This window comes from Streptopelia decaocto, assembly GCF_964273445.1.
Source record: "Streptopelia decaocto genome assembly, chromosome: 1".
Lineage (NCBI taxonomy): Eukaryota > Metazoa > Chordata > Aves > Columbiformes > Columbidae > Streptopelia > Streptopelia decaocto.
This window is the reverse complement of record NC_138663.1, coordinates 102,737,280-102,750,979: the sequence shown is the minus strand read 5'-3', so window position 1 is coordinate 102,750,979 and position 13,700 is coordinate 102,737,280. Positions and strand designations below refer to the sequence as shown.

Sequence of the window (13,700 nt, the reverse complement as noted above, 5' to 3'; positions counted from 1 at the left end):
TTCTGAAGGACCCTGGCTAGGTAGCTGTGGTTTTTATGTTTATACGCCATCTCAGAGTCTTACGAGTAAGAATTCAAATGACATCTCTTACAGTATGAGGAAAGCAGCAGATAACCTGTATTATGCAATAAATGCAAGAAAAAAGTTTGAGTTAAAGGGACTGGAATTACCCTAGATGATACAACAATCAAGTGTAAAGAAATGCAAACATTAGCACCAGCTAAGAACATAAACAAGCCTTAATAAATCTAGGCTGGAAATGCAACTGAGACTGAATTTTCTACAAGGTTCTGCTACTGTTTAGGTAATCTGTCATATGACTTAAAGTAAGACCCCACTGAGGAACAGAGTGACTGTTAGAGCAAGCAGCCTTGTTCTGGCAGCAGTCTTATCCTAAACATCTATATACTTTGCTGTAACACAAGCTGTTAGATGGCTGGCTATAGCTTCTAACAGTTTCTCCCCTTACACTGTCTGTTCTAATATGCATAGCTTTCGTCAGTCGCATTAGTTTGCTGTGACAGTATTTTTGTTCCTCATTTTAAAGGACATCTGGAACTTTGCATACGTATTACATAGTATTTCCTGTCGGTCTACAGAAGTCTGCATACTGTTAACAGGACCCCCTAATACCTGAAGTACATTAATACTTGAAATGAATTGGTGAATTGAAACATAAGCCACAAATGCCTACCTTACCTCCATATTGAATGATAGATACTAAGCTTTCACAAAGTACAAAAATGACTTATTAAATATTATCATTTTTGTATCTATTATCTATATATCTGCTTGTCACAGAACTTTTGCTTCTTTCAAGTACTCAATAGTCTCCCTCTCAGACCACATCCTGACCTCAACAAAATTCCTACACTGTCTTATAGTATTGTAAACCCCCTCTTTATCTTCACTGACCACTTTTGTGATTAGCGTACAGTTGTGGTACAGCAGTTCTCAGGGCACAAGTAATACGCTTCTGTTGTATTAAGTTTACTGTAACTTTATTAAAAGTACTTCTCAGATGGAGGCTTGGGAACCATGATGTTACACAGAAAGGGGACAGACGGGGAAAACACAGGTGGACTCTTAGGCACAAGAAATACCACAACAGTTCTCATTCTTAATTGTTTCTTTTTAGCAGTCTTACTTGAATCACATCTGTAGTACTCTAGTCACAGTAACTTCACCTCTGATTTTGTTTCAGCCTTGACCTATGCTAAAATGAATGTTAAATGAAACTTTAATTAAGAAGCTAGTAGTTTTACACCAATTTCATGTCACTAGCTTAGTAGCAAACAATCTGGGTTTTAAAAGCTTTTTGCTCTTTCAGCAAAGAGGAATTTACCTAAGATTTTCTTCACAGATCTTTTCATTCATTGACTAGGAATTAAACATAAGTAGCTGTTAAGTGACTGAAGCTTGAAACACAGTTCTGTTGCTGTATATGCAGGACTGTAAGAATGAATTAGATTTAAGAATGTACAAAAGGTAAAAAGATGTCACTTTTAAGCAGAAGCAGCAGATCTATGGAATAAAATAGTCACGGACAGGTTCCAGAAGGACACAATACATTCAGAAAAGTGTATTAGGAGCTCCAAGAAGGGTTTCTTTTGCAAGCTTTACTTCCAAATAATTACACCAGGTACAGACTGAACAGATAACGTTAAGAGAAAACTCTTGCTGTTACTATACTCTCAAGAAAGGCTTTTCTATTGGACCTTTCTAAGGAAGGTTTTATACAGAAAGCAGTCTGTGTAGTTTAGTGAACAACATGGCCTGTCCTATAGGCCTTAAACTTCCTTTTGAAGTCCACAATGTGTGTATGTGCATGCCCATTTGCATTCAGATTACACGCTGAAGCAATAGTGCGCTATCAAGTTTGCTGTTGCAAGGACAGTGGGTACTCTGAGAGCCAACATTCAACAACTCATACGAGTGTTCCACTATTTAACTGCAGTGCAGAGCCTCAAATACACCTTCTGTGGTTTCATCTGCATTCTGCAGAAAGACTGTCCATTAAATACAGAATTTGCTTCTGTTCGTCATGTCATGAGTACAGTAATATAAAAAAAAATTGTCTTAAATGTATAAGTCCATATCTTAAAATAGCAGATAAAATAAGGATCAAATTCAGCTCAATCACTAGCTGTAGATATTTACTTGTATTAGGGCTGAAAGCTGTCACAATCAACTCTAAGTCAAAAGCTTCCTGAGTTCTCTATGTATTGCCAGTCCTTAGTTTCACAGTGCAGAAGATTACTGGTAAACACATTCACAGCTCAGCTTAACAGGAACAAGAAGTTTGGAACTTTAAGGCTGTATACTAAAAGTTCTCTTACAAATTTGTCATAATGTAGATCCCTTCAAGTGCTATTAAAGCTGACTGAATAAAGCATATCTTTTTCATAACTAAAAATGGTTATACTTCAGTTGCTCAGATTTTTTTACCTTATTGATCAGAAACATGCTAGAATGAGACTTAAGGCAAAGACATGTATAAACTTAAAAAAATCATCGGTATCTTGCATTAAACCACTGGAAAAAAATCGTACAGCATTGGAATAGTAAATGAAAGTAAAATGGACATTAAATATGTAGGAAATTTATTTCCTACTTAAAAACCTATGCAAATTATAGCAACATTAGGCAGAGAAGACCTGAAGGTAATTTATATTAACTTACAATAACCACATTGGAGATGAAGTACCACTCACAGCAAAAGGAATGTAGTGAGACTGAAGTTTAATCTCTAGCATTGTTAAGAAACTGCCTTCCAGTGAAACAAAAATGGAATGCTGATTTCATAAAAATATACACATACAAAAGTATCTTTGTGCCTGAATTCCAGAACAGTTTCTCCAAAGTAGTGCTTCTAGAACTTTCAAGTTTTAATTATATTCAAAATATCCATCATTTGAATAAAGTTGGCAAATTACATTCTTCTATTAATAATTTTACTTGACACCTTCCTAAACAGAAAGTTTCACTAATTCAATAATGGGTCACTCATGAAAATTTTTGTTTTGCTCCCCCAAGAAAGCAGCAGAATATTACAATTTTAATATTAGAGTGAAATCCATTTGTTATTTTAACTACTACACCTTCCCTATCCTTTTATAGAGCAAGCTAGTCAAAAGTAATTTGGCCAAATAAAGTTTAAGTCAACAACAAGATGAACTGGGTTTCGGTTTCTGATTAAGTTTTACAGTATCTGTTTGAATAAAGTGATCTGATCTGTCTTCAGAGGCTAGAACTCTTCTAACGGCTTCTTCAAAGGCTGCTGCAACATTAGTGGCATCTTTTGCACTGGTTTCAAAATAAGGATGGTTGCCATTATTCCTGCACCAGTCTTGAGCTTCTTCTGTAGACACTTGCCGCTCATCAATATCAACTTTGTTACCCAGTATCACAAATGGAAAACTTTCAGGCTCTTTGACATCTGCATAATAAATGAATTCTTTCTTCCAGTTGCTTAAGTTTTGGAAGCTTTGAGAGTCATCCACACTGAAGGTCAGTAGGCAACAGTCAGAACCTCTATAGAAAGGAGTCCGCAAGCTCCTAAAACGTTCCTGGCCTGCTGTGTCCCATATCTGCATTGTAACGAAGTGTCCATCAACTTCCAACTCTTTATTTAAGAATTCCACACCTATTGTATGAAACAGCTGTGCATCGAACTTGTTGGTGACATATCTGTTCATAAGGGAGCTCTTCCCAACTCCACCATCTCCTAGCAGTATTACTTTAAGGAGTGATGATTTTGCTGCCATTGTTATGAGAATAGATCCTCCCGGTTTCCTAGACCTGTAAAGATTAAGAAAATCATTAAAAAGGAAAGAGTTGAGAGCAGAAAATTTTACAGTCCACCACCATCAAGTTTCATGTACAAAACCAGGAGGACAATGCTAAATAAGTGAAGTGTAGATACTCATGATAAGAATACCCATGCAGGAATACCATGTGTTTAAGGGGTGTCTCTTCCACAGACTGCAGTCTGAATGGCAGTCTAAGCAGTACCCTGCATGAATTACTGGTCTGTCACTTAAAACCCCCAAACCCTTTGATGTTTGTCCAGAAGGGCTGTTGAATCACATTCAACAAGGGCAAGGATTCACTGTGGTTCACAGGAAAAGATCATGGAAGAAGTGGAGTGAGAATTTTATAGAGCACATGCCTTGAACTAGTCATTTCAGTGCCGTATTTCATTAGCAAAGTTATTTTTTAAACATGTGAAAGTGAAGAGGAAGCTTTAGGAATAAATCAGGGCACTATCTGTTACATTGAAATAACTGCTGCACCTCACCCAAAATTGCAACCAGACAAGGAATTTTAAATCATCTCACAAGGAACACCGTTATCCATAGAATTACAGCATTTGCATTTGTTCCATTTTAAAAGTCAGACGACTAGGTACTGGTACACAAACATTCAATATTTTACAGTTTACTCCTTGGAGAATAGTCATGATGAATGGAATACTATTACAACTACTACAAAAACAAATGCACTGTTGCTATTTCAACTGGTACTCAAGACACCAGATACTGAGGGCAAGTCTACACTGACAGGTCAGTTAGTAGGTGTCAACTTCCCATGGTCAAACTGTCAAAAAGCCTGGAAGCACTTTTAGCAAAAAAAAAAAAAAAAAAAAAAAAATCCTTTGACACTAAAGTAGGTGGCTCATTAGAGTTTTGTACCAGCCCAAGCTTTGCCCTCATTACAGTAGTGTCATTTAACACTGTTAAAAAAATGTTTAATTGCTTGGGTGTAAAGTTTCATTTTAAAGAGCCCAAACTGAAGTTTCTGTGTTAGGAGAACTGCTGTTCCTATACCTGCCCAATACTAAAAGAGCTCAAAGTAATTCAGCCAAAACAGACTTCTCAGAAAATAGCATCTATTTAAAATGGAAATGGATCATAAGTTGCCTAGTCCGTCTCCTTCTCTGAAGGAAGGAATGCAGTCATGCTAGTTGTAATTAGCATTACTGGCATATACATCACTTGCAGAGTATGGTTATGGAATTAATACCCGATACAGGCTGGCATGAGAGTCATATGACTCTGTGCTGCCTTAGAATCAAGGCATACATTAGAAACAAGAAATTTCAGGAATTTTTTCATGTCTAACTTTCCATTTTTGAATGTTTAGTTGTTAAGACTATCTACAGTAAGACAGAAGAAATGCTTTCTAGTTTGAGAGCAGCTGAAGCCTCAACACAAAAAACTTTCAAAATATAAGGCACAGTGGCTGCTTCCATTAAAAATTTGTTCAGAGCAAGTAATTTTATTCATATTGTGTAATTAAAAACAATATTTATAAATCCTTAATTTTGTGCAAGTTTGTATCACAACGTTGAAACTGCTTAATGGCTACAAGGGGATTGTTCCTTTACCTTTCTGAGCGCCATAGGGTAATTACTATGGCTCAGGATATGAACACGTACATTCTTATGTATGTGAAAATCCTTAGTAGAGCCACTGGACTACTTGCATACGAGTTCCAGGTTCATGCCGAAATCTTTAAAATGGTCCAGTGTCTTCATTTATTTCTGCCTAATTCCTACTGTTGGTAAACAAATGTTATCTGAGCTACACCATTAGACAGGAGCATCATCTTAATAAATAATGCATTCATGAGAACAGAGGGTACTGAATGTTTTCCTGTTCTTCCACTTCAGCATAGGGAACAAATTACTATTTTTTTCTGTCCTACTAAAATCACGAGTTCCACAAAAAACATAAAGTGAATGAATAACTGAATTAAGTAGTTCTGACTGGCACTATGCACTTGTTTCTTTAACTTCTACAGTTTAAAGAACCGCAGTCATCATCAAATTATCCATGAAGCCACATTTTAAACAAAATACAAGAAACTCTGTTAACAGTATCTCATACTTTTGTACATGCAGAACCTGAGAAGTTAATTTGCACAATTTAAGCTACATGGGCCATTCCAGTGAGGTCTGGGACACCAATGACCATAAAAATACTTTTGCTGGACAGACAATTATAGACCAGCCACAAACAGTTAAAAGTGCCTTTTCAATCAGAACCAAACTGGTCCTTCTACACAAAGGCTACAAAAACTGACAGGACTGATAAGGACTGATAAGCAATTATCTCAACATGATGTTGCACTTAAAAATCTTAACTTAAATATGTGTAAAGAGTTCAATTTTGGGGGTTTTTGTCCCCCCATATGTTATGAAACCTTAACATTTCCAACAAAATAACAATAAAATCCTTAAGCCACTTTGAGAACTAATGTTATTTCTCCTATTACATACTTTGAACTGTATAATGTGCTTTTTCACAATTTTTTTGATAGCAACAGTCAACATCTGATATCATTTCTGATGACATATTACCTTAAATTGTTCAGTTTAAATCATCATTGAGCATTTGTAAACAAAACAAAAATGTATTTCCCAATGTGCATCTGATTGTTTTAATCAGCATCAGGAAGTGCGAGACACCACATCATTACAGGTAACTATTTGTTCCAGTTATTTCTTAGTGTGCTGCACAATAAATTTAATGTAAAAGTAGTCTCAACCTAGTACACAGAGGAGTCTGTGAAGAAAAGATTTTTCCCTCATGTTTCTCTATCATTTCAATATTCAAACAAAGTCACAGCAAATACATAAAAGTCAGCCCCACTCTGGTCCATTTTGACAACCATTTCTGAATTGCCTCCACCAACTTTTAAGGAATCAAGCTCTTAGGCCACTGACTTCAATATTCCCATTAAAAACAGGGAACAGTTTCTACTAAATATCATTTATAACATGATCATATACCATAATACAAAAAGTAACTTAATTGCTGTCTCCCAGAATATCCCTTTTAGACAGTGAACTGAATTACAGGTCTGAAACATTCCTATTAGCAGTCCAAACATTTACTGGCAAGACTAAAAACAACATACTAAGCAACTTCAAAAAAATCAGTTTGCATTACAAAATCTTTGATTCACAGCCCCTCAAAGCTTAGAGAAACACCACTGCCTTGTCCAGTCAATCCATCTAAGATTTCTTAATTCCATGACTGTCAGCTTCATAACTGCCTATTTATTTTGAGTGCAATTACCTCTTTTAGGTACTGAGGCAGCTCTCAAAGAAAAGTGAGATTCTTGGTAGAAAACCATAGCAGCAACACATAAACTTAGTCTAGGAATTCATCTTTTTTTACTATAAAAAATCATTTACTAGATTAAGGAGGACCTGCTTATACCATGATACTGAAGGCTGAGGACAGGTGCGGAACTCAAGTTTTGCTTATGGAAAAATAGTGTTAGTCAACATGGTAATTCTGTCGTATCTATCATATTATCAAGCTATAACCCCACTTAAACCATTAATCAAACTGGGTCAATTAGACCAATTTATAGTTTTAACATACTGATACTGGGCATGACAGCACACCATTAAACATCAACTGACCAAAATCCATAGCAACTGAAATCTCACCATTACCCCCCTTTTTAATAAAGGACACAAAAAACTAGATCTGTTGGAGTAGCATGCCTGAATTCCCTCAGTATTCTTCAAAGAAACAGATGTAAGGGACATTTCAAGCCTCCACGCTATTGTTTCTCCACTTGTACCTACTTTCTAACTTGGAAACAGGCAAGAAAATTAATTTCAATTGCCATTTTCAGCCAGTGGTCATTGATGAACCACCTACTATACGAAATCAAGACTAAACCCAAAGGTTTCCTTGAAGATATGCGGTACTCTATCACAGTATCACAGTATGTTTGGGATTGGAAGGGACCCCAGAAGATCATCTAGTTCAATCCCCCTGCCAGAGCAGGAACACCTAGATGAGGTCACACAGGAACATGTCTAGGTGGGTTTTGAATGTCTCCAGAGAAGGAGACTCCACAACCTCCCTGGGCAGCCTGTTCCAGTGCTCTGTCACCCTCACTGAGAAGAAGTTTCTTCTCAAATTTAAGTGGAACCTCTTGTGTTCCAGCTTGATCCCATTACCCCTTGTCCTATCATTGTTTGCCACCAAGAAGAGCCTGGCTCCATCCTCGTGGCACTCACCCTTTATATATTTATAAACATTAATAAGGTCACCCCTCAGTCTCCTCTTCTCCAAACTAAAGAGACCCAGCTCCCTCAGCCTTTCTTCATAAGGGAGATGCTCCACTCCCTTAATCATCTTCGTTGCCCTACGCTGGACCCTCTCCAGCAGTTCCCTGTCCTTCTGGAACTGAGGGGCCCACTGGATGGCAGCACAGCCTTCTGGCGTGTCAGCCACTCCTCCCAGCTTAGTGTCATCAGCAAACTTGGTGATAGTACACTCAATTCCCTCGTCTAAATCATTAATGAATATATTGAATAATATTGGCCCCAGTACTGACCCCTGAGGCACTCCACTAGATACTGGCCTTAAAGTTGTTAATGAGTGCCCATTCGACTTGGAGAAGAAAAAAGAATCCAAGGTAAGGCAGACTCACATTTGTTCCAACTAATGACACTTATTTACAGCCTAAGACACTTTCAGACAAGACCTCTTTAAAAAAAAAAAAAAAAAAGGCCACCTTTGTTAAAGAAAAAAAACCACTCTCTCAGAGTTACTGACAAGCAGAATTATCAGTTCATGACTACCATAACAATAACACTGACCATATTTCTTAACCTCCTATCCTCAAATTTACACATACACAATACATCCACTTCAGCTTTGAAGCTTATTCACAATTTTCTTCGCTAAGCCATCTTATTTCATTAATCCACAAGTATTAGACATCAATAGCTTGAAAAGGCATACCAATATTTCAAGTATTTTGTCTGACAAAAACACCTTTCAGTAACAATGTAAACTTACTCCCTCATTAGTAATTTTTTTCTTAACACAAACAAAACATTTGACAATATTTAGCAGGCTAGCATAGAAGAAAGTTGTTTTTTGTTAGTTGCAGTGGCTCATCAGAAAAAGACATGTAATGCTTCTCTGTGAAATGTCTGGAAAAAAAAAGTCCCAAGAACTATACTATCAGAGCTTTAGCAGAAGGAGCAGAAACCAGAACTATGTGAAGTAGTTTTCAACACTTACACTTACTGTCTGTGGGGTTTTTACATCTCTCAGCCCTCAATCACTACGGAGTAGTTATACTTGTCACCTACAGCAGATTTTCAAGTTTCCAAAAATCTGAAAAGAAAGGACAGAAGCAAATTTTCTCCCTTTTCTCTGCTTAGCCAATCCTCCCTCTTGTATTTAGAAAGTACTAGTTTACACCCTGGCCAATTAAGTGGCATAAGAATGTGGGTTTTAGTGCATAAGAAGCCACAAGCCTCTTTGACCTTCGAATATTTGATTTTGCTCTCAATTCAAAGGGAAACAGAGAGATATGAAGTCAGGATGCTATACACTTTATACTTTCGAATACATTACAAGCTCAGACATTACTCAGCCTCCAAACCGACCTTCCCCTCCACAAGGCACCAACATAAGAGCTGCAGATCAGGAACAGCCCTTTACCGACAGCCACTGGTTAGCTGCCCAGTGCTCCTGAAGCCTGGAAGCCCTTCAATCATATGGCCTAACCTACTCAGATCCTAATAATCTTGCAGTCTTCCTTTATCTATTATTTAATCATCGCATACTGAAGGTATCTTGTGTTTTCTGTTGGATATACCTTTAACAATTTGATGACAAGTTATCTGAAAATTGCCTCTAGTTATAAGTAGCCTAGACACACTTTATCTGACACCAGAGTATCACTAGGGTTTATTCATAATAATTTGTAATATGAACACAAACCTAACTGAACTGACAGCTGCTGCCACTGGTTTGTGTAAATCAAACCCTTGTATATTGGCATTTCTTTTTAACTCCTACATGGTTCAGGACTCCAGTTCAAACAGTTGTTTGACATGACTCAGGACTGTGAAAGAAGCAGCAGCCAAGGGAAGGAATTCTTGAGTCCGCATAACCCTCGGATCATGCCATCACCCCAGTACCTACTGCCAGAATCACTTCATTTATTCTAACTTACACCTAGCCACAAACACAATCAACAAAACTTGTCAGAAGAAATGCCTACATTTATACCTCTGGTAGTTTAATCTTGCAGAGACCTGGCCTTCACTTTCCATCTCATTCCCCACGTTCAAGTAGAATGAGCAAACTATTATTTATTCTGATTTAATCAGACTTTACATTTCTCAGCAGCTCACAGTTGAGTATCTCCCAACTTAAATTTTCTATCACTTCCAGCCAACTTCAAAACACCCTTAGGTGTTGCTGCTCTTGGTCCAACATTTTTAACAATTCATGAGTTAACCAACATTCTCCTTGCAACCTACTTCTCTGTTACTGCTTCCACTCTTTCCATAACTTATCAAGCAATTAATTCTGCTCATATGTGCTCATCTTTCTCCATTGCATTAGTTTCCCATTTCCTCCGGGCACTCTTAGCAATAGCAGCCTCTGTTTGCCAGGCTGCATTGTACATTCATATTCTTCCCAATATAAAAAAAGTGACCAAAGCCCATCCCTAAGAGATTATGTGCGTTACACTGTACGAGGCCAACATACTGTCTGCTCTGTAGGGATGGAAAACAACCAAAACCAACCACCATCAAAAAAAAAGCAGCAAGGAGAATGAAGATTACAAAAAAAAAAACAACAAACAAAAAAAAAACCACCTTAAGAAATTCTTACAAGCCTTTTTTCTGGGAAGTTTTTGTTCCTTGTAAAATATTAATGTAAAATTCCAATCCTAGCAAGCTGAAGTATCTGTTTGTCAAGATTTATTGCTAAATTGACACAAAATAAAATACAGCTTGAAATCTAAATATGTCATTTGATCGTCTGCATATTTTTCCACATATTTTTGATTTAAGAAAACTGATGGTTTGAAAAGCAAAACAAGAACTGCTAGAACCTTTTTTTTTTAACTTAACAGAAACTGCTTTACTAAAATTAAAGCAACAGAGCTTCATAAAATCCAAAAGAAGACAGACTAAAGTACCAGTTCCTCATAATTTCCATGTTGATACTGAAACACACATGTAGCTGTAACATCCTTTGGTTAGGTTTGTCTACAAACAGAAGTTCTAGGGAGAAAAAGTTCTGGATTTATTTTGGGTATGCCTGAAAAATAGTTCTCCTTCCAGTGTGCCATTACAGCTTGTTACCTTATAAGCTACTAAAATGTCACCAAAAAAATCCCTCCCCAAAACCACCCTCACACAACCACCCTTGCTCTAAAAAAGCAAGCACTGACAACTTCAGTGTTGTACAACACCTGGAAAGACAAATAAAAACCACATGCTTATTTAGTAGAGCTGTAAATTATTGTGGACAAGAAAGAAAACAACACGTAGGGCAGCAGACTGCATGACAGCTCTCTCTAGACAAGCATTTTAATTCAAAAATAAAATTTAGCCAAAGAGTTTCCTGTTTGCCTATCTCACAGAAGTTAATTAAGTGCTCTCTATGTATCTAATTATATGTAACCTTGCTATAAAGGCCACTACTATAGGTTTTTAAACTAGTTTTCTTGTGCTAACTATTCTGTTATTTGTTCAATTATTTTGCACAAGATGCATTTAACCTGGAATATTTACACAGAAAACTCCTCATTAACCACTCAAGACGTAAGCGATTCAACAACCTTAACCTAATCCTTTTGGTTCTTCAGCCAGCACCACCTCTTGAGTTTGTACAGCCATCTGCCACGATTAGAAAAGCCACTGGCCGCTAAATCAAGTCACTGATTCAAAAAAGAAGAACTAAGAACTGCATTGCTCAGGGTCCCCTTGGGAACACAGAGGTCTCTCTTCAGGAGGCAGCAACAAGAAAAGGCGATGAATGTTGGGTTTTTTTCGGTTCGAAAGCTGTTGAGGAGACACGTACGAAACCGCGTTTCACCCTAACAGCTCAGAGACCTCTATCAGCCCTGAGGAAGCACCGTTGGGGCCGGAGACCGCCCGTGCGCCGGCTGGGAACCGCCGGGTTGGAGCCCTGTCCCACAGCAGCCCCCGCCCGCCCAGCAGTCACGGGATGCCGGGTCACGCCGCACCTCCCGCCGCCCGCACCGGCTCCGAGGAGCGCCCGGGGAGCTCTCCCCACCGCGGGGCCGGCAAGGGCCACCCCGCCGCGCTGAGGCGGGGGGCGGCCGGGACTCCCCTCCTGCGCCCGGGAGCCAGCAGAGCCGCGACAGCCACGGGGGTGCGGAGATTCAGGAGGAAGGAGAATAAGCAAAGCCCAGCCAGCTCCAGACCGCCTCTCCCCACACACAAGGCTGCGGGGACAGCGACCCCCATCACCCCGCAGCGGAGGGCGGGGAGAGCGCTCGGTGCGGGCCGCCCTCCCCGGGACACCGGCCGCGGTGCCAAGGGTCACGGCTCGCCTGCTGGAGAAAAGGGAGGGGACGCGGCGAAGGAGAGCGCGATGCCGCCGCGCCAGCCGGTACCTGCCCGCGGGAATGGGCCGCCGCCGGTGCCGGGCCCGGGCTGCACCACCGCCCGCAATCGCCGCTGGGCGCTAGGAAAGGAAGAAACAACATGGCGGAGCGGGCAGGGGGCGGGCCGAAGGGATCACGTGAGCCGGCCCCCTCCCCCCCGCACTCAGCCCCGCCTTCTCGGGGCGGGGACGGGGCTTGTCCCCCCAGCCCACCGAGGCCCCGCCCCCATCTGGGGACGCGCCGCTGGCCACGGGGGTGCGGGGAAGCGGTGTTCCTTCGACCAGCGAAAATTTTGGTAGGGGCAACCACGGTAATGGCAAGTGCTTTGGTCACAGCAAGTGCATGGCAGTGAAGTGTCCATAGAGGGCCACACGTCTCGGTCATGGCTGTCCTGTGACATTGAAAAGAGGGACCACTGCAAAACGATAAGACTTTCATTTGCTCTGGGATGCTCTGAATTATTAAGCTTTATAATTCCTGTACATGGTAAAGGAGTATATACAGTTCTGGAGTCCTCAGTTTAAGAAGGACAAGGAATTACTGGAGAGAGTCCAGCAGGGGGCTACAAAGGTGCTGAGGGGCCTAGGGCATCTTTCTTATGAGGACAGACTGAGAGAGCTGGGTCTGTTCAGCCTGGAGAAGAGAAGGCTGAGAGGGGATCTCATCAGTGTTCATAAATATCTCAAGGGTGGGTGTCAAGCAGATGGGACCAGACCTTTCAGTGGTTCCCAATGATAGGATGAGGGGCAATGGGCACAGACTGAAGCACAGGAGGTTCCATCTAAACATGAGGACAAACTTCTTTACTTTGTGGGTACCAGAGCACTGGAACAGGCTGCCCAGAGAGGTTGTGGAGTTTCCTCTAGAGATATTCAAAACCCGCCTGGACACATTCCTGTGCGATCTGCTCTGGTGAACCTGCTTTAGCAGGTGGGTTGGACTCCAGAGGTCCGTTCCAACCCCAGCCATCCTGTGATTCTGTGATAGCAATTGCAGGCCAGAGTAATGTATTAATGGCAGTAATCTCACTGTGCTCCATGCAATGGCCTCATGTGGGCAAACTCATGATTGTAGGGCAACTTTGCTTTACAGGCAGAGACCTTTAAAATATATATGTCAGTGAAGAAACTAACCAAAATCCAAAATATGATATTTAAAAAAAGAGTAGTTGCACACTATTTTTTTTTCTGCAGTAATTCAGAATAATGTCAACTTGACTCTTTAAACAAGATCACGGGAAAAAAGTCTAAATAAGCTGGTGATAGTTTTTTCTGTGCACT

At 40.0% G+C, this 13,700-nt stretch overlaps 1 protein-coding gene across 2 annotated transcripts; it reads right to left on the bottom strand.

Moving 5' to 3' along the window:
• Positions 1-988: 988 nt before the first annotated feature.
• RAB9A (RAB9A, member RAS oncogene family) lies at positions 989-12,562 on the bottom strand. 2 transcript variants are annotated; one of them, XM_082054414.1, is made up of 3 exons: positions 12,430-12,548; positions 9,063-9,158; positions 989-3,801 (listed from the first exon to the last, which is right to left on the bottom strand). In XM_082054414.1, the coding sequence occupies exon 3, from the start codon at positions 3,765-3,767 to the stop codon at positions 3,162-3,164; it is 606 nt and encodes a 201-aa protein (XP_081910540.1). In that variant the 5' UTR covers positions 3,768-3,801; positions 9,063-9,158; positions 12,430-12,548; the 3' UTR covers positions 989-3,161. The 2 variants fall into 2 exon arrangements, with proteins under 2 accessions (XP_081910540.1, XP_081910539.1); XM_082054413.1 differs by lacking the exon at positions 9,063-9,158 and having other exon boundaries at positions 12,430-12,562.
• Positions 12,563-13,700: the final 1,138 nt, after the last annotated feature.

Excerpts from the sequence above, each read along its gene's own strand:
- RAB9A (XM_082054413.1), bottom strand. The coding sequence starts at position 3,767 with ATGGCAGCAAAATCATCACTCCTTAAAGTAATACTGCTAGGAGATGGT.